This window comes from Otolemur garnettii, unplaced genomic scaffold (genome assembly GCF_000181295.1).
Source record: "Otolemur garnettii isolate 467f Iridium unplaced genomic scaffold, OtoGar3 scaffold00087, whole genome shotgun sequence".
NCBI classification, from domain to species: domain Eukaryota; kingdom Metazoa; phylum Chordata; class Mammalia; order Primates; family Galagidae; genus Otolemur; species Otolemur garnettii.
In genome coordinates this window covers 7274191-7293153 of record NW_003852482.1, presented here as the reverse complement: position 1 = coordinate 7293153, position 18963 = coordinate 7274191, and the positions used below count along the sequence as shown (strand labels likewise).

General features: G+C 42.7%; 1 protein-coding gene across 1 annotated transcript in view; it reads left to right on the top strand.

Moving 5' to 3' along the window:
- GPR107 (G protein-coupled receptor 107) overlaps positions 1 to 18963 on the top strand; it is an 83659-nt gene that overhangs the window by 16351 nt on the left and 48345 nt on the right. The window contains exons 3-9 of the mRNA XM_003794899.3: positions 698 to 748; positions 1005 to 1084; positions 4330 to 4469; positions 6888 to 6925; positions 9640 to 9696; positions 14115 to 14225; positions 15152 to 15285. Coding sequence (XP_003794947.1) covers positions 698 to 748; positions 1005 to 1084; positions 4330 to 4469; positions 6888 to 6925; positions 9640 to 9696; positions 14115 to 14225; positions 15152 to 15285 — 611 coding nt within the window. The remainder of the gene's footprint in view (positions 1 to 697; positions 749 to 1004; positions 1085 to 4329; positions 4470 to 6887; positions 6926 to 9639; positions 9697 to 14114; positions 14226 to 15151; positions 15286 to 18963) is intronic.

The following is an 18963-nucleotide window of genomic DNA, read 5'->3' as shown; positions in this document are numbered from 1 at the left end:
TTTTTTTTTGCAGTTTTTGGCTGGGGCTGGGTTTGAACCCGCCACCTCCGGCATATGGGGCCAGTGCCCTACTCCTTTGAGCCACAGGCACTGCCCGTGATTCTTGAATAATTCTAGTAATTAGTGATTTTACTTAGGCAGATGTCACTTTTTTATTTTATTTATTTATTTATTTTTCTTTTCAGTTTTTTTTTTGGCTGGGACTGGGTTTGAACCTACCACCTCCAGCATAGGGGGCTGGTGCCCTATTCCTTGAGCCACACTCGCCACTCCTTATTTATTTGTTTTGAGACAGAGTCTCACTGTGTCACCCTCAGTAGAGTGTGGTAGCATCATAGCTCACAGCAACCTCTAACTCTTGGGCTCAAGCAATTCTCTTGCCTCAGCCTCCTCAGTAGCTGGGACTACAGGCACTCGCCACAGTGCCTGGCTATTTTTAGAGGAGGGGTCTTGCTCTGACTCAGGCTGGTCTTGCACCTGTGATCTTAGGCAGTCTACCCGCCTTGGCCTCTCAGAGTGCTGGGATTGCAGGTGTGAGCCACCACACCTGGGCCCAGATACCACTTTCTTGCAAAAATGAATGCTGAGAAAACTAAAAGGAAACTAGGCCAGAAGATTCACCTCTTTTGCTCTATGAGTAAGATAGTTATGGACAATTGTGTGGCTCTTTACCTCTGCTGTTTCTGCTCTCCCCTAGATCGGATTCAGCCTAGACCGTACAAAGAATGATGGCTTTTCTTCCTACCTGGTAAGTGTTAAATGAATGACCTGATCACTGTCTTCACTTGAGCCTAAGCCATTGAGTGGGAACATCCTACTTCCTGCAATGCCACTTTCTTGAGGTGGTGGCTGCTTTGAAGTACAGGTGTTTCTGAGCACCCACAGTTGGTTTACTGTTTGGAATGGAGGTTGAGCTGCTCATTTGCCTAGTTCCCTGAACCTTTTCTGTTTTTGTTCTCATGTGAGGGAGTCATATGATATACAATTGGTTACTCTTTTCTCAGGATGAAGATGTGAATTACTGTATTTTAAAGAAACAGTTTGCCTCTGTCACACTTCTAATCCTAGACATCTCCAGAAGTGAGTAAGTAATTCTAATGTTCTTTCAGTTCAGTCCCAGAGTAGAGTTGAGGAGTATTTATTGTACAATAACATCCCTTGGGTGCCTGCCATGTGCCAAAGACTATACATGTGTTAGAGATCTAAAAACCAGGTGAGGGAGACTGGTTCCATCTTGGTGGAGTTTGTATAGGTGAGTGGAGAGATAGAACAGCAATATAAATGATCACAGCCAGTTAGAGAAATGGGGAAGAAAATCTCAAGAATTACAGAACAGAAGGAAAAGCCTCAAGTGTTGACATAAGCAGCCTTCTAGGGCTTTTACCAATGAATAAGGAAGGAAAGAGCATTGTAGGCAGAGGGCGTAGTCTGTGCAAAGGCCAAGTGGCATGAAGTGGCATGATTGGTTCAGTCAGCTGGGTTCATTACTGACAGAGAGGGGAACATGGTAAGAAACAGGGCTAGATTCAAGTAATGGTTTTCGCTACTCACTAGCTGTGTGACTCTGAGCCTCAATGTCCTTACCTACCTCACAATGGTAGCCTCTACCTCATAAGATAGTTGGTAAGGATTTTTGTGGCTTGTAAATACATAATATTGTGTGTAATATCTAAGGGAACCTGACAGGTTTTTTTTGTTTGTTTTGTTTTGTTTTGAGACAGTGTGTCACTTAGGGCCATGGCATCATAGTTCACAGCAACCTCCAACTCTTTTTTTTTTTTTTTTTTTTTTGAGACAGAGCCTCAAGCTGTCACCCTGGGTAGAGTGCCATGGAATCATCATGCCGAGCCGCAACCTCCAACTCTTGGAGTCAAGTGATTCTCTTGCCTCAGCCTCCCAAGTAGCTGGGACTACAGGCGCCCGCCACAACGCCCGGCTATTTTTTGGTTGCAGCCATCATTGTTGTTTGGCGGGTCCGGGCTGGGGATTCGAACCCGCCACCTTAGGTGTACGTGGCTGGCGCCTTAGCCGGTTGAGCTATAGGCGCCGAGCCGCAACCTCCAACTCTTGGAGTCAAGTGATTCTCTTGCCTCAGCCTCCCAAGTAGCTGGGACTACGGGTGCCTGCCACAATGACTGCCTATTTTTAGAGACGAGGTCTCACTCCAGTTCAGGCATGTCTCAAACCTGTGAGCTCAGGCAATCCGCCCACCTGGGCCTCCCAGAGTGCTAGGATTACAGTCATGAGCCACTGCTCCCAACCCCTGATAGGTTTTAAACTAGGAATTGTGGGCTCGGACTACTTTTAAGGTAGACCAATAGTGGCCCAGAAGAGGATAGATTTGAAATGAGTAAGATTGGAGGTAGGAAGATGAATGAAGAAGTATCTAAAGAAAAAAAAAATACTTTGCCATAAAACTGTAGTAGATTCTAACTTTATATTGTTTTTGATAACCTCACAGCAACCTCCAACTCCTGGGCTTAGGCAATTCTCCTGCCTCAGCCTCCCGAGTAGCGCTGGCCACAATGCCCGGCTATTTTTCTTTTTGTTTGTTTGTTTGCAGTTTGGCCAGGGCCAGGTTCAAACCCGCCATGCTCAGTATATGGGGCCGGTGCCCTACCCACTGAGCCACAGGCACTGCCTAGCCTTTTATTTAGGAAAATTAATCTGACAATGTCTCATGTGAAAATGCTTTTTGGCATCAAGCAACAAAAGACTTAACTTAGACTGGCTTAAACAGTGAAGATATTGATGACCTCACCTATTTGAGGTGGGGTAGGAGGGCTCCAGGTAAGAAGCCCCTGGCAGTGGCTTACTACTGTGAAGGACTCAGGTACCTTTGTCTCTCTGCTGTACGATCATCTGTATTAGCTTCTTCCTCAGGCAGGTTGCACCAGCCAGCACCAGCCAGCACCAGATGGCTCTGTTTCCCATAGTTAGAATGATTCATGCCTCTGTGTGTGAATTTAGGTCACATGCTCACTCAGCCACGAACACTATCCCTGGCCCCTTCTGGGGTGAGATAGGGTAACAAAATTCAGTCTGTTAAGGGGAAAGAGGGTGGGGTGCCATGGCTCATGCCTGTAATCCTAGCACTCTGGGAGGCTGAGGCAGATGGTGCTTGAGTTCATGAGTTCAAGACCAGCCTAAGCAAAAAGGGAGACCCTGTCTCTATAAAATAGCCAGGATTTGTCCCAGCTACTGGAGAGGCTGAGGCAGGAGGATCATTTGAGCCCAAGAATTGGAGGTTGCTGTGAGCTCTGTTGCCATGGCATTCTACTCAGGGCAACAGCTTGAGACTCTGTCTCAAAAAAAAAAAAAAAATGGAAAGGGCATAGTGGCTTACACCTGTAATCCCAGCACTCTGGAAAGCTGAGGTGGGTGGATCATTTGAGCTCAGAAGTATGAGACCAGCCTGAGCAAGAGCAAGACCCCCATCCCTACTAAAAATAGAAAAATTATCCAGGTGTAGTGGTGGGCACCTGTAGTCCCAGCTACTGGAGAGGCTGAGGCAGGAGAATCGATCAAGCCCAAGAGTTTGAGGTTGCTGTGAGCTATGATGCCGTGGCACTCTACTCAGGGGTACAGAGTGAGACTCTGTCTCAGAATAAAAGGTTGGGGGAGGCAGAAAGGAATGGAGCAGACAACTGATGGGCTCATGCTCTTCTTATGCTCCCCTAGACTTCACTTTAATGTCTTCTTGGTTTCTGTGGTTTCTGGTTCCTTTTCCCTTATGTGTCAATTTGCTGAGTGTTTTACAGATACTTAGGGGAAAATGCATTTAGCACAATTGAGTGATTGCTGGGAACGGAGGCTTTAGAGACTGCCTGGCTCCTCTACCAGCTACTTCCTCACTTGGTGCCCTTGGGCAAGATTTTACCTTTTCTGGGCCTCAGTTTCAGCATCTGTAAAATGTAGATAACAGAATCTACACTGTAGGCTCAGCGCCTGTGGCTCAAGCGGCTAAGGCGCCAGCCACATACACCCAAGGTGGTGGGTTCGAATCCCCAGCCCAGGCCCGCCAAACAACAATGATGGCTGCAACCAAAAAAATGGCCGGGCGTTGTGGCGGGCATCTGTAGTCCCAGCTATGTGGGAGACTGAGGCAGGAGACTCGTTTGAGCCCAGGAGTTGGAGGTTGCTGTGAGCTGTGGTACCATGGCACTCTACCCAGGGGGATAGCTTGAGGCTGTCTCAAAAAAAAAAAAAAAGAATCTACACTGTAGACTAGTGAGCTTGACATAACACCTTGCATGTAACACTTAATACATGGTAAATGGCCAAGAGCACTGCTTTTGAACTTTTTTCTTCTATGTTATTTGAATGCAGAGTAAGAATAAGGTCTCCACCGGAAGCTGGTACCCAGTTACCAACGATCATCTTCAACAAGGATGAGAAGGTCATTGGGCCGAACCAGGAGCCTGATGTTATTTCTGTTTCATCAGGCAACCAGACGCAGAAAAAGCAAGGTAAACCATAAGGTGGAAGCTAGCATTTATTTAGTTTCGTACCTTGTTTTGAAGATCTCTTTTTGTTCATAAATTAAAAACAGACATGATCTGTTATTTTCCTTAGCATTATTTTATTTTGGAGGTTATTTTAAAATGTGTAAATATTAAAGAAAAATATGGAAAATATAGAGAAGATGGGAAAAGAATGGTCATTTCTTCTTTTTTTTTTTTTTGAGACAGAATCTCACTATGTCACCCTCAGTAGAGTGCTGTGGCATCACAGCAGCCTCAAACTCTTGGGCTTAAGGGTTTCTCTTGCCTCAGCCTCCCAAGTAGCTAGGACTACAGGTGCCACCACTACACCCAGCTTTTTTGTTTTTGCAGTTGTCATTGTTGTTTAGCTGGCCCAGGCTGAGTTGGAACCTGCCAGCCTGGGTGTTTGTGGCTGGCGCCCTACCCACTGACCTATGGGTGCCGCCAGTCATTTCTTTTTATTCCCAACTTTAGAAGTGTGGTAATCCATGTTATCTTATGAGCTTATTTCAAGAGTCAAGTCAAGAATATTTGATTTCTAAAGTTCAGAGTCATGTTTATAATTTTGTATGCATGCCTGTTTACTTTATAATCTATTTCAAACCCGTCACATATCCCGTTAAGTGACTAATGTAACTTGTTCAGCCTCTCCCCTTAGGGAGACACATTCTCATTTTTATGGTGTTATGAACATGCTGCATTGGATATGTTTATGCATAGAGTTTTTTCATATAAAGAACTTATCGTGGGATGGGATCCCACCATTAGAATTTCTGGTTCACAGGATGTTAATGCTTTTGATAATATTGATACATAGAGTATTTTCAAATTCCTTTCCAAATGAGTTATGTGAATTTATAATGCCATCATAAATATATAGGAGTAGCGTGCACATTAGCACATCCTAGTCAATACTATGTATTTTCTTTTCTAAAAAAAATCCTGGGCTGCACTTGTGCCTCAGTGAGTAGGGCACCGGCCCCATATACGGAGGGTGGTGGGTTTGAACCCAGCCCCGTCCAAACTGCAACAAAAAAATAACCAGATGTTATGGTTATTAACATTGTGGTGGGCACCTGTAGTCCCAGGAGGGGAGGCTGAGGCAAGAGAATCAGTGCTGAGGTTGCTGTGAGCTGTGATGCCAGGGTACTCTACCAAGGGTGACAAAATGAGACTCTGTCTCTAAAAAAAAAAATCCTAAAATGAAAAGCAAAAAAGGTATTCCTGTTCTTATATTTATTATTACTGAGGCTCTACTTTTTCTCTATATTAATCAATTTTTATTTATGATCTCTTTTATTAACTGAGGTTCATCTAGTGATTTATATGTGGTTCTTTGAGGGTAAATTATGGCTTATTGTGTTACTTATACAGTTTTTTCATTCATAAATATTAATATTACATTTGTGTGATGCACAGTTTAATGTCTGTGTATCACTTCCTTATCTAGGTCCCTTGTACTCTCATAACTGCTTCCTGGGCAGAAAATAGTCTTTTCTTTCTTTTTGTTCTGAAACTCTGTCCTGCAGGGAGCTTGAAATCCTGTGACCTTTGTGAAGAGTATCTTATGTAAAAAAATAAGGCATCAATGCCCACTGTGTCTTGTTTGTAATCTTAACACTTCTTATTGTGGCTAAAGTAAATATGCATCATGCTAATATTTGCTATTAATTTTTCATGTGTGCAAATCTCACACATTGTATGTTTGTTTTTTTTTTTTTTGAGACAGAGCCTCAAGCTGTCTCCCTGGGTAGAGTGCTGTGGCATTACAGCTCACAGCAACCTCCAACTCCTGGGCTCAAGCGAATCTCCTGCCTCCGCCTCCCAAGTAGCTGGGACCACAGGCGCCTGCCACAACGCCCGGCTATTTTTTATTTGCAGCCATTATTGTTGTTTTAGCGGGCCCGGGCTGGATTTGAACCCACCACCTTAGGTGTATGTGGCTGGCGCCTTAGCCACTTGACCCACAGGCGCTGAGCCAACATTGTATGTTTTTGGAGAAATTATTTGTTTTTAAATGTGACCACTTAGAAAATAAGGAAAACCATTCCATGTGGCAACTCTGATAATAACATATACTAGATTATGCAGAAATGGGTTTTGCTGTTGGTACTAATTATTATTTACTATATCACATACAGTATATTAAGTTCTGATTTGCTGGTTCTGCTGCTCAAAACTTATGTTTTGGGACCTGAGAAAATGTCAGTCCATAAGATTTTTTGTTGGTTTTAATGATTTGATATTAGATATTGATTATTTGATATTAGATAAGCTGGAGCCTCATAAAATGATCCTGTTTTTATATATGTACATATAAAACAGTACACATATAAGGGGGGGTGTGTGTGCATATATATATATTTGATTATGCAAAAATATCTTAAATGTTTCTCCTCCTAGACAGTGGAAACTCTAAAAGAAGTACAGTGGATTCAAAGGTAAGAACTAACCACTCACTTGTGCTCAGCATTTCTTTCTTTTTTTTTTTTTTTTTTGCAGTTTTTGGCTAGGGCTGGGTTTGAACCCGTCACCTCCAGTATGTGGAGCCAGCACCCTACTCCTTTGAGCCACAGGCGCCACCCTGTGCTCAGCATTTCTGATGTACATATATATTTATGTTATGTGTATTTTTATATACTGATATATGCATGCTCATACACATACAGTCACACCTTGGTGCCCAGGGGAGGATTTGTTCTCAGACCCCTTCCCATTCTTGTGGATTCTGACATCAGCAGGTGCTCCAGTCCCTTTTATAAAGTGGTATAGTAGCGTATAACCTACACAAATTCTTCTGTTTAAATCAGGGGTCCTCAAACTTTTTAAACAGGGGGGCAGTTCATTGTCCCTCAGACTGTTGGAGGGCAGGACTGCGGGGCCCAGGACGAGTCGGCTGCTAAGCAGGACAGGCAGCGGCAGCAAAAACACCCGGCGGGCCCAATAAATGTCCTAGGCCGGTTGCATGTGGCCTGCGGACCGTAGTTTGAGGATGCCTGCTTTAAATCATCTCTAGATAACTTCTATTTAAAACAATGTAAATACTATGTAAATAGTTGTTAGACTCTGTTACTTTTTATGTACTATTATTTATTTAAAAAATATTTTTGATCCATAGTTGGTTCAATCAGCAGGTACACAACCCTCAATACAGAAGGCCAACTGTGTGTGTACAGACCTGATCTACAGGGAATTGTGGTCTGTTTAGGAAGATAGTGTTGGCGTACTGAAACAATTTCAGAGGAAAATTGAGTATGGACTTGTAAGTGCTAGAGAGTCAGGTTGTTATGGGAGGAGCAAGGTGTCACCAGAGCTGAGCTTGGAGTTTGTCCAAGGAAGAGAAGAAAGGAGATGAATATCATAAGCCAAGACTAGACAGTGGCAATGTGCATGATAAATGCCAGCAGAGGCCTATTTGAAGTCAAAGGTACATGTTTGGGAGCACAGAGATAGGCATCTTAGATAATATAGAGCCAGGCGATACCAGGAATTGATGCGCAGGCAATAGGAAGTTATCCTGAGTTCTTGATCAGGAAAGAATGTGACAGCCTGGAAGGCTGAGGCAGGTGGATCGACTGATCTCACAGGTTCGAGACCAGCCTGAGCCAGAGCAAGACCTCATCTCTTAAAAAAAAAAAAAAATAGCATTTATTGAAGAGCATCATTCTGAAAGTAATATGCAGGGTAGCCTTGGAGAGGTGGACAGTGGCATTAGAGGGACCCCAGGACAGTATTGTGGTAACACAGGTTAGGTGACCAAGATCTGCTCTAGTACCAGGCTAGATGTATTGGGATGTAAAACAAAGGACCCCTCTGGAGGCCAGTTAGGCTGGTGGGAGGGGAGAGAGGAAGAGTGGAGAAGGTGGTAGAAGTACAGAAGTGGGGAGATTGGGAAAGTTTTGGTTTGCAGTATCTTGATTTTTCAGTGCGGGGGCACCCAAATAACAGGATTTTGTTTTGTTTTAACAGCTTTGTTGAGATATAACTGACATACAATGAACTTTGCATATTTGAATAGACAGTTTGGTATTTAATAATGAATGTGTTTATTACCCTAAAAGTTTCTCCTGCCCTTTTGTAATCCTCCCGTCCCCAAGCGACTTCTGTCATGATAGTATAGATTAATTTTATAGAACTTTGTATAAATGGATTATGCAGTGTTCTTTATTCTTTTATTCAGCATAATTACTTTGAGTTCATCCATAATGCTGTATGTATTAATAGTTTGTTTCTTTTCATTGCTTAGTATTAGTCCATTGTATGAAGAGCAATATTTTAATGATTCGAAGTGAGGAATACATTCAGATGATGTCAGAGTGTGGCCTGGGCTAGCATCTTTGGTCTAGCCAAAGCTTCAAGAGCAGAGAACACTCTAGCAGAAAGATTTGGGGCAAAGGATTGAAGGTAGAATATTATGGAGGGGCAGAAGAGGCAGCTGAGGAAAGGAAATAGGTAAAGAAATATCACTCTCTGTGAAAGGGATTTCAGATATCTTGAAAGGATACTGGATTTTATTTTCAAAGAACTTTTGAAGGTTAGCAAATTTAGGGTTTAAGAAGAATGGTTGTTTTGGTTTGTAAATTAGTTTAATTTTAATTAACATACCACATTTTGCCATGTATTATAATGCAGACTTTTTTGCCCAGTCTCCTTGAGGGAAAAATAAGGATGCACATTATACATGAGTAGTACTGTTTGTTACCAGTACATAAAATTTCTTTTTATTTATTTACTTATTTTGGAGACAGAGTCTCACTTTGTCACTGTTGGTAGAGTGCTGTGGCATCACAGCTCTTGGCCACTTCCAACTCTTGGGCTCAAGTGATTCTCTTGCCTCAGCCTCCCAACTAGCTGGGACCACAAGTAAAGTTTCTTGTACTTTGTATCTATTGGGTTTTATAATTATTTGATATGTAACATTTCTTGTTATATGTTTTAAAAAATGCTAAAATTCCTTTACTATGCAAAAAACAAGTACCTAAATGTGTGTAAACAAAGATTTGAATTAAAAAATTAAAATAGAAGATTTTTTTCCCTGAAAGTTTGGGTCAACAACATTGGCCGCATTATGCACAGGAATGCATTATACATGGCATGATATGGTGCTCTTTTTTTTACCAGCATCACCCTTAAACAGATTGTTATGTCATTATAGGCAATGAGGGAGAAATCCTTTTCTGTTCATAAAAATGATGGAGCAGTTTCATTTCAGGTATGTGTTTTCTTTCAGTAAAGCTTCATAGAGTTTATCTCTATCATGTAAATGGATAATTTTTAAAAGGAATTTTGAGACTGGGTGTGGTGGCTCACGCCTGTTACCCTGGAACTCTGGGAGGCTGAGGCAGGTGGATTGCCTGAGCTCACAGGTTCGAGACCAGCCTGAGCCAGGGCAAGACCTCATCTCTTTAAAATAAATAAATAAATAAATAAAAATAAAAGCCAGGCATTGTGGTAGGCACCTATAGTTCCAGCTACTTGAGAGGCTGAAGCAAGAGAATTGCTTGAGCCCAAGAGTTGCAGGTTGCTATGAGCTGTGAGGCCCCGGCACTCTATGGAGAGTGGTAAAGTGAGATTCTGTCTCAAAAAATAAATAAAAGGAATTTTTGAATTTAGGAATAATAACTTAGGTGTGCCGTGTATTTGTCACTTGAATGCTGGGACGATAACAAACCTACAAGGTGATGTTCTTATGCTTCCACTTACCAAATCATAAGTCTCTGAGAATGAATAATTTTGTGAATGTCCAGTATAAGTGACAAGGGCAAGGTTCCAACTCAGTTCTGCCAGGCTGTTCCCATGACCTCTCTGCCTCTTTGAGCCCATGTTGCCTTCCATTTAGTGTGCCAGAAGCATACCATTCTATACCAGAAAAGACTCTTGGTGATGATTGAGAGTTATGTTATTTTAGAGATGAGTTCACTGAGACTCAGAGTTTGAATGAGCTGCTCAGCTGTCTCATTAATTGCACATGAGTGTTTTTTGGCAGCATCACTACACACACACACACATATATGTACACACACACACATATATGTACACACACACACATACACACGAGATACTGCACTGGGTCTCAGAACCCATTTACTAGCTGGGTGATTTTGCATAACTTCCTTAATTTCTTTCTTTCTTTCTTTCTTTTTTTTTTTTTTTTTTTGAGCTGGAGCCTCAAGCTATCCCCCTGGGTAGAGTGCCATTGGCATCACGCTCACAGCAACCTCCAACTCCTGGGCTCGAGCGAGTCTCCTGCCTCAGCCTCCCAAGTAGCTGGGACCACAGGCGCCCGCCACAACTCCTGGCCATTTTTTGGTTGCAGCCATCATTGTTGTTTGGTGGGCCTGGGCTGGGGATTAGAACCCGCCACCTTAGGTGTATGTGGCTGGCACCCTAGCCACTTGAGCCATAAGCGCCGAGCCAACTTCCTTAATTTCTAAACCTCATCGTATCATGTAAAAATAAAAAAATGATACCCTTTTCATAGGATTGTTATGAGCCTTTTTTGTAAAAGTGCTTTGTAAAGCATCATACAAATGTTTTATTATTAACTTGTAAGAATCACTGCCTCTTTTCTATCTAGTTTTCATTAATTGAGCTGGAATTTGCTTACAGTGAAATGTATAGGTCTTCAGTGTGCAGTTTGATCGTTCTGACAAATGTGTGCACCCATGTAAGCTACTCTCCATCGAGATTCTCAGTGTTTTGATCTTCCACCCCTGCAATCACTATTCTGATTTCTTTCGCCATAGCTTATTTTGCTTGTCTAACAATTTTATATGTTCTTCAAACTTTAGTGACCATCATTTTCATCACCATCAATATTAATTGCTAATTAATACCTGTTAATAGTCAGTTAATTAACCTGACCTGTTTTAAAAAGTGACCTGTTTTTCTCACTTGCTCGGAATCCTCTCCCAGCTTCCTGTCTGTCTTCCAGTAAAAGCCCAAGTCTTCCCACTGGCATACAAGGCCCACGTGCTCTGGCCACTGTTGTCTCTGTGACCTCAGCTCCTGCTGTTCTCCTGCTCACTCTGCCCCCACACAGCCACTTTGCTCTTCCTCAAAAAGATATCAGGGTTTAGGCTTTGCTCTGGCTGTTTCCCCGGGCAGGAATGCTTATTTCTCAGACTCCTCCATCCTTGCTCAAATGTCATCTCAACAAAGCTTCTGCTGATCACCCTGTCTTCAGAGAGCCCACTCTTGTTCCCCTCATCTTACTCTGTTTTCATGTGCACTTATCCCTTCTACCATGCTGTATACTGTACTCATTATTGTATTTATCATCTGTCTGCCCCTCTGTAGAAGGTAGCCTTAAGGGCAGGGGTTTTTTTTTTTTTTTTTTGAGACAGAGCCTCAAGCTCTCCCCCTGGGTAGCGTGCCGTGGCATTACAGCTCACAGCAACCTCCAACTCCTGGGCTCAAGCGAGTCTCCTGCCTCTGCCTCCCAAGTAGCTGGGACCACAGGCGCCCGCCACAACGCCCGGCTATTTTTTGGTTGCAGCCGTCATTGTTGTTTGGCGGGTCCGGGCTGGGGATTCGAACCCGCCACCTTAGGTGTACGTGGCTGGCGCCTTAGCCGGTTGAGCTATAGGCGCCGAGCCAAGGGCAGGGGTTTTATCTCTTTTATTACTGTTGAATATGAAACTCTCGATATGGGGCCTGGCCTATACAAAGCTCCTCAGTAATTACAGAAACAAATGGATGAATGCCAGGCATTATGCTAAGTGCCTATTCATTATTATCTCAGTTCATCCTCCCAGCAACTCTGTGAAGTAGGTATTAATATTATTCCCCTTTCACATATAAGGAAACTGAGGCTCAAAGAGGTGAAGTAACTTGCCAAAGTGGGAGATTCAGATCCAGGTGTGGTTGTTTCTAAGGCTTTATTGCCTACTTGAGAAAATACAAAAGATGCTTTTCTGTCTTTCTTCCCTCACTTTTTTATTTATTTACTTTTTTGAGATAGAGTCTCACTTTGTTGCCTTCAGTAAAGTGCTGTGGTGTCACAGCTCACAGCAATCTCAAATTCTTAGGCTTAAGAGATTCTCTTGCAGGCTGAGCACAGTGGCTCATGCCTATAATCCTAGCACTCTAGGAGGCCGAGGACAGTGGATTGCCTGAGCTCACAGTTTCAAGACCAGCCTGAGCCAGAGTGAGACCTCATCTCTAAAAACAGCTGGACATTGTGGTGGGTGCCTGTAGTCCCAACTACTTGGGAGGCTGAGGTAAGAATCGCTTGAACCCAAGAGTTGGAGGTTGCTGTGAGCTGTGAGGCCAGAGCACTTTACTGAGGGCAAAAAAGTGAGACTGTCTCAAAAAAAGAAAAAAACAAAAAAAAAGATTCTCTTACCTACCAAGTAGCTGGGACTATAGGTGCTGGCCACAATGCCCAGCGATTTTTTTTTTTTTTTGTAGGTTTTGGCTGGGGCTGGGTTTGAACCCACTACCTCCGGCTTATAGGGCCAGCACCCTACTCCTTTAAGCCACAGTGCTGTCCACGCCCAGCTATTTTTAAAGATGGGCTCAGGCTGGTCTTGAACCTATAAGCTCGGGTATTCTACCCACCTCAGCCTCCCAGAGTTCTGGGATTACAGGCATAAGACACCTTGCCCAGCCCTTTTTTTTTTTTTTAAATAATATTTTTTCTGAGATCAGGCCTTGTTCTGTTGCTCAGGCTGGAGTGCAGTGGAGTGATCATAGCCCACTATAGCCTTAATGTCCTGGGTTCAAGTAGTCCTCCTGCCTTTGCCTTCTGACTAGCTGAAACTACAGGTACATGACACCATGCCTAGCTCAGTTTTCTTTTTTTTTTTTTTTGAGACAATGTCTCACTTTGTTGCCCTCAGTAGAGTGCTGTGGTATCACAACTCATAGCAATCTCAAATTTTTGGGCTCAAACAATTCTTTCACTGCAGCCTCCCAAGTAGCTGGGACTACAGGTGCTCACCACGACACCCGGCTATTTTCAGAGACAGGGATCTGGCTCTTGCTCAGGCTGATCTCAAACAGGTGAACTCAGGCAGTCCACCTGCCTTGGCCTACCAGATGCTAGGATTACAAGCGTGAGCCACCAGGCCCGGCCCATGCCTAGCTAATTTAAAAAATTTTTTTCTTTGTGGAGATTAGTTTCACTATGTTGTCCAGGTTCATCTCAAACTTTTGGGTTCAAGGGATTCTCCCACCTCGGCTTCCCAAAGTGCTGAGATTGCAGACATGAGCCACCTTGCCCAGCCATAAGTATTTTACACCCAAAGAACAAAATAAGATGTTGACTCAAAAACTAAATAACTGCATCTTGGGTTATTTTGGCAAACTTTTGCAGAAAACCATCACAGATGAATAGATATACATTTAGGCAAGTATAGTAAATGTTAATTATAGAAGCTAGGTACTGGGCATGTAGCTGTTCACTATTCAATTCTGTTAGCTATTCTGTATGCTTGAAAATTGTTTTAGCAAAATATTGGGGGTTGTAGAACAAGAATATATCTGTTTAAACTCTGCTCTGGGAGAATTTGATTAATTTAAGTAGTCTGTTTTCTCCTGTCCATTAATATTCATAATGTATTTCTAAAATTTAAAAAATATAGCTAAGGATTTGGGTACTCTTAAATGTTTTTTCTTTACTTTCAGTTTTTCTTTAACATCAGCACTGATGACCAAGAAGGCCTGTACAGTCTTTATTTTCATAAATGCTCTGGAAATGAATTGTGGCCTAGTGACAAGTTTTCATTCAGCCTTGATGTGAGTACTGTATGGAAACTATTCTACATGGTTTTTGTCAGTATAAAATCTGAGACATCTATTGACCTGTAAGAATTAATTTTTAGAGCACTAAAGTAAGAGAAAAATGTGGTCAGACACACATTCCTGCCATTGGGCAGGATGGTTCAGCAGAAGATTCGTAAATAAGAAAACATAAAGCAATTTAGGTTGAGTTTTCACACTTCAACCTATGTATTAAGAATGTGATTATGTCTAGGAGCCTGAAACAGGTGAAATGCCTGAGCTCAGGAGTTCACGACCAGCCTGAGCAAGAGTGAGACCTCCATCTCTACTAAAAAAGGGTAAACTAGCCAGGTGTTGTGGCTTGGTGCCTGTAGTCTCAGCTACTCAGGAGGCTAAGGCAAGAAAATCACTTGAGACCAAGAGTCTGAGGTTGCTGTGAGCTATGATGCCACGGCACTCAACCCCAGGGTAACAAAGTGAGACTCTGTCTCAAAAAAAAAAGAAAAGAACATAATGGTTATCTGCTGGTATTCCCTCACCCTTTCCCCTTCCTTTTTTTTGAGACAGTATCTTGCTCTGTTCCCCAGGTTGAAGTACAGTGGCATGATCATAGCTCACTGAACCTTTAACTCATGGGCTCAGGTGATCATCCTGCCTCTGCTCTGGAATAGCTGAGACTACAGATGTGCACCACCAGGCCTGGCTAAGTTTTAAATATTTTTTTGTAAATATGGGATCTTGTTATGTTGCTTAGGATGGTCTTGAACACATGGCCTCAAAGAGATCATCCCTCCTTCGTCTCCCAGAGGGATTATAGGCATGAGCCATCATGCCTGGCCTCAGTTTATTAGCCTTAAGTGAAATATCTGAGATTCCAAATTGCAGATTAAGGGACAGTCTGCTCCTAAAAGTAAAAATTAATTTCATGTTGGTTTTTTCAGATTGACATCACAGAGAAGAATCCTGACAGCTACCTCTCAGCAGGAGAAATTCCTCTCCCCAAATTATACATTTCTATGGCTTTTTTCTTCTTCGTTTCTGGGACCATCTGGATTCATATCCTTCGAAAACGACGGTAAACTATTACTTCCTCGAGCCCTACAATTTAGAGTGTGTTCAGATTTGAATTGTGTGTATATTTTCAACTTGAGAGGAATTGGCCCTAAGCAATCCCATTCTCTTCCTATCCTCTTCCAAGGGCATCCTCCCTGGAACTAGGAAAACTACACAGGAGCCTTACTTTTGGGGAGGCCTTTGCAAATCTTGGTGTTTATTCATTTCCCTTTTTTAAACAAATCTAAACATTTCAGTTATATACAGGCAAAAGAAGCTGTTTCCATATAAGAAGCCCCCATAGTCCTGACTGGAGCAAGCACATTGGTCCCATTCAAGGGCTGTTTATTTCTGAGAGAAAGTTAGTGAGCTTGACCCACTGCCTCACAAGAGCATCAAATCACTGCTTAATTCTAAAGGCATCAGCTCAAAGCCTGGCAGGGATAGTCTCTGTATTGACCTCCAGATGCTGGTCCCTGCAGAAAACGGTGTCAGAGCCTATCTGCCTGGCTTTTGGCCTTTTTTCTGAAATCCCTGAAGCTTTAACTTCTTGTTCATAGTTCCTGAGGGAGCAGCTGTGTATGTGTGAATCCTGTGTCTCTCTGGGAGAAAATTGAAAACAAAACATTAATGTTCAGTTAGAGAATAGTGTAAAGCATTTGCTATAAGGCCCATAAACTGGTAAATGATGGTACATGAATATGGTATTATAATATAGGTTGATTTAAATTTAAAAAAATAATTAAGCACCCTCAAATAACCTTTTTCTCGGAAGCACTAGGGCAGAAATTGAAACCTCTTTAATTCCTGGTGGCCTGATTGTCTTCTAATGGACATGCTCAGAGTTGTGTGTATTGGGCTCTGTCTGGGTACAGTGCCGGCACTTGTTTGTCGTAATAGCCCACATACCCACCAGATGGAAAGAGTTTCTTGTTTACTTTTGAAGGATGTGTATAATCACATTGAGGCTAGGTTATCAGTCTGCCATTACTAAGAAAGATGGTATCCTACAAATTTAGGCCATAAAATGTTTTGGTTTTTTTAAAAGAAAGTTTTACTTCTGCCTTTACTGGAAAAGTAAGACCTGATATCAAGTGTAAACTCTGATGGCTGCGACTGCCTGTGGGCTTTGCTTCACTCTAAGGCTGTTTTTTTCCTGGCTACAGAACTGGACAGTAATAATTGTTTTGCCTTCCTCCAGGAGTCTTGGATTCTTAGATTTGTTATGTGATCCTCCCAAAATAATGTATACGAGAGAGCTTTGCGAGTCAGATTGTTACGCAAATATGAGGCGCTTATAAAGTAGTTTTAGGAGCCAGATATTCAGTGGTTATTTCCTTTAGTTTGAGATGGCAATAGTCATCATCACTCAGTCACTTATATAAAATTGTGGTAACAGTTTTTAAATCTGGCTAAATGAAGCTGACCTACTTTGCACAAGTCTCATCTCTAACTGTTGTTGGAATATAGAGTATATACAGGAATGTGTCATTTGAGCCCCTCCCCCTGTATTTTCCCAGGAGTCTCACAACCAGTTCAGGTAGGTTAGAAAGCAAAGTAACATGAAGGTGTGTGACTCCATGGCTGACAGGCACATTTCACAGCCCCTTAGAGCTGGAAGGAGCTGAGAGATCTTTGCTTCATTTAGTGAAGCCCAGAGCTAGAATCAGAACCCAGGCCTCAGCTCCAAGTGTAGAGAGCACTAGTATTTGAGCCTGGTCATTGTGGCTTCAGAGCTTTGTTCTCTCTGTCACATCACTGCCCCAGCGTCGATGTTTTAACTATGGACTGCAAGTCGAGCTTGCTAGGGCATGTGAGTGAGCACAGGTGATTTTTCCTCCGTAAACCTATTGGCCCTTCAGTAGTGACAGACTGCTCTGGCCTTCACTTCCTTTTTGACCTTCAAGTAGGTGGGCACTGGATTAGGAAGGTGAAGAGGAGGAAATGGATGTGCATCAGTTGGTGGCATGCCCTCACTGTCATTCTGTGCAAGGCCCTACTCCTGCTGTTTTTCCCCCTTCACTTCCTGTCCTCTTTTCCACTGCTTTCCAACCACAGGTAGCCACTCAAATGTGTTTAACATGCATTTTTGGATAGTTGTGTATACTTATAAATAAGTAATGTTTGTTGGTGTTGCATTTATTATAAATATACAATAGAATCCTGTAAGTTGCTACCCAGGGGACTGTAACATACTGGTCAACATACAGAGGTGGTCAACATAAGGAACTAGGCCTCTTGTACTGATACATATGTACATGTGGTACATCTGGTCTATGAAAATGAGGTCAGCTTAAAGAGGTGGTCAGTGCAGGGAAGTGGTCAGCTACAGAGGTTGTACTGTATGTAAACTATATCATCTAGGCCAGATGTGGTGGCTCACGCCTGTAATACTAGCACTCTGGGAGACTGAAGCAGGTGGACTGCCTGAGCTCATGGGTTCAAGACCAGCCTGAGCCAGAGTGAGATCCTGTCTCTAAAAATAGCCAGGCATTGTGATGGTACCTATAGTCCCGGCTACTCGGGAGGCTGAGGCAAGAGAATCTCTTGTGCCCAAGAGTTTGTGGTTGCTGATGATGCCAGGGCACTCTACCAAGGGTGACAAAGTAAGACTCTATCTTTAAAAAAAAAAAAAAAGGGCAAAATCTATGTCATCTATAGAAACTGTTCTTATACATTTTCCACTCAGGAATACATTTTTGAAGGTCCAGCCACCTGGCCATGTGTGCACCTAATTCATTGATTTTTATCTGCTCCACAGCATTCCATGCCCTGCATCCCCACATTTTACTGCTGGGTCCCTTTAGTGATGGGTACATACCTAGGCTGCCCCCATCCCCCTGCTACCCTAGTAGTGCTGTCATGAACCTCCCTTCTGCCTCCTGAGATCCCCTATGGGTCTGTGCAGCCTGTGAGCTCCAGTCCCAGAAGGAGGCATGCTGGGTCATGGGTAGACTCTGGTTTAATTTCATTAAAGTGCTTCCAGATTGCTCACCAGTGTGGCTGTACCAGTTTATACTTCTACCAGGGTGCATGAGGGTCCTGTTTCCCCATTTACTCCCCAGTACTGACATCTTAATTTTTGCTGGTCTAATTTACTGGGCACCTTGTTTTATTTTGCATTTTCCTGAATATCAGTGGTGTGGATTATCATTCCAGGAGCTCATTAAACATTTGAGTTTTCTCTCTTGTTACTGTCTGTCTTCTTTGCATATTTTTCTATTGAGTTTTCTTTTTCTTGTTTTGCTTGAGTTTTTTGCATATTCTGAATATCAATCCTTTGTCTTAACACATTGCAAATCTTTTCTTCCAGTTTGTCAAACTTGTCTGTCGTATTCATTGTTGAATAAAAGTCTTTCATTTTAATGGAATCAAAGCTGTGTGTGTAATTTTAGTCTTTGGGGCAGTGCCTTTTTTTTTTTTTTCTTATTGAGACAGATTTTACTCCATTACCTTTTGGGTAAGTGCCATGATGTCATCATAACTCACAGCAACCTCAAACTCTTGGGCTCAAGCCATCCTTATGCTTCGTCCTCTGGAGTAGCTGGGACTACAGGTACTGTTGTGCCCACCCCGGGGGTCGCCTACCCAAAGACCACTCACAATCACAAATCGATGCAAAAAGCAAGAGGCAGGTTTATTGCTGGCGCGTCAGGGTTCCTCAGCCACAAGGGGGAAGGAACCCCGAGAGGCTGTTACA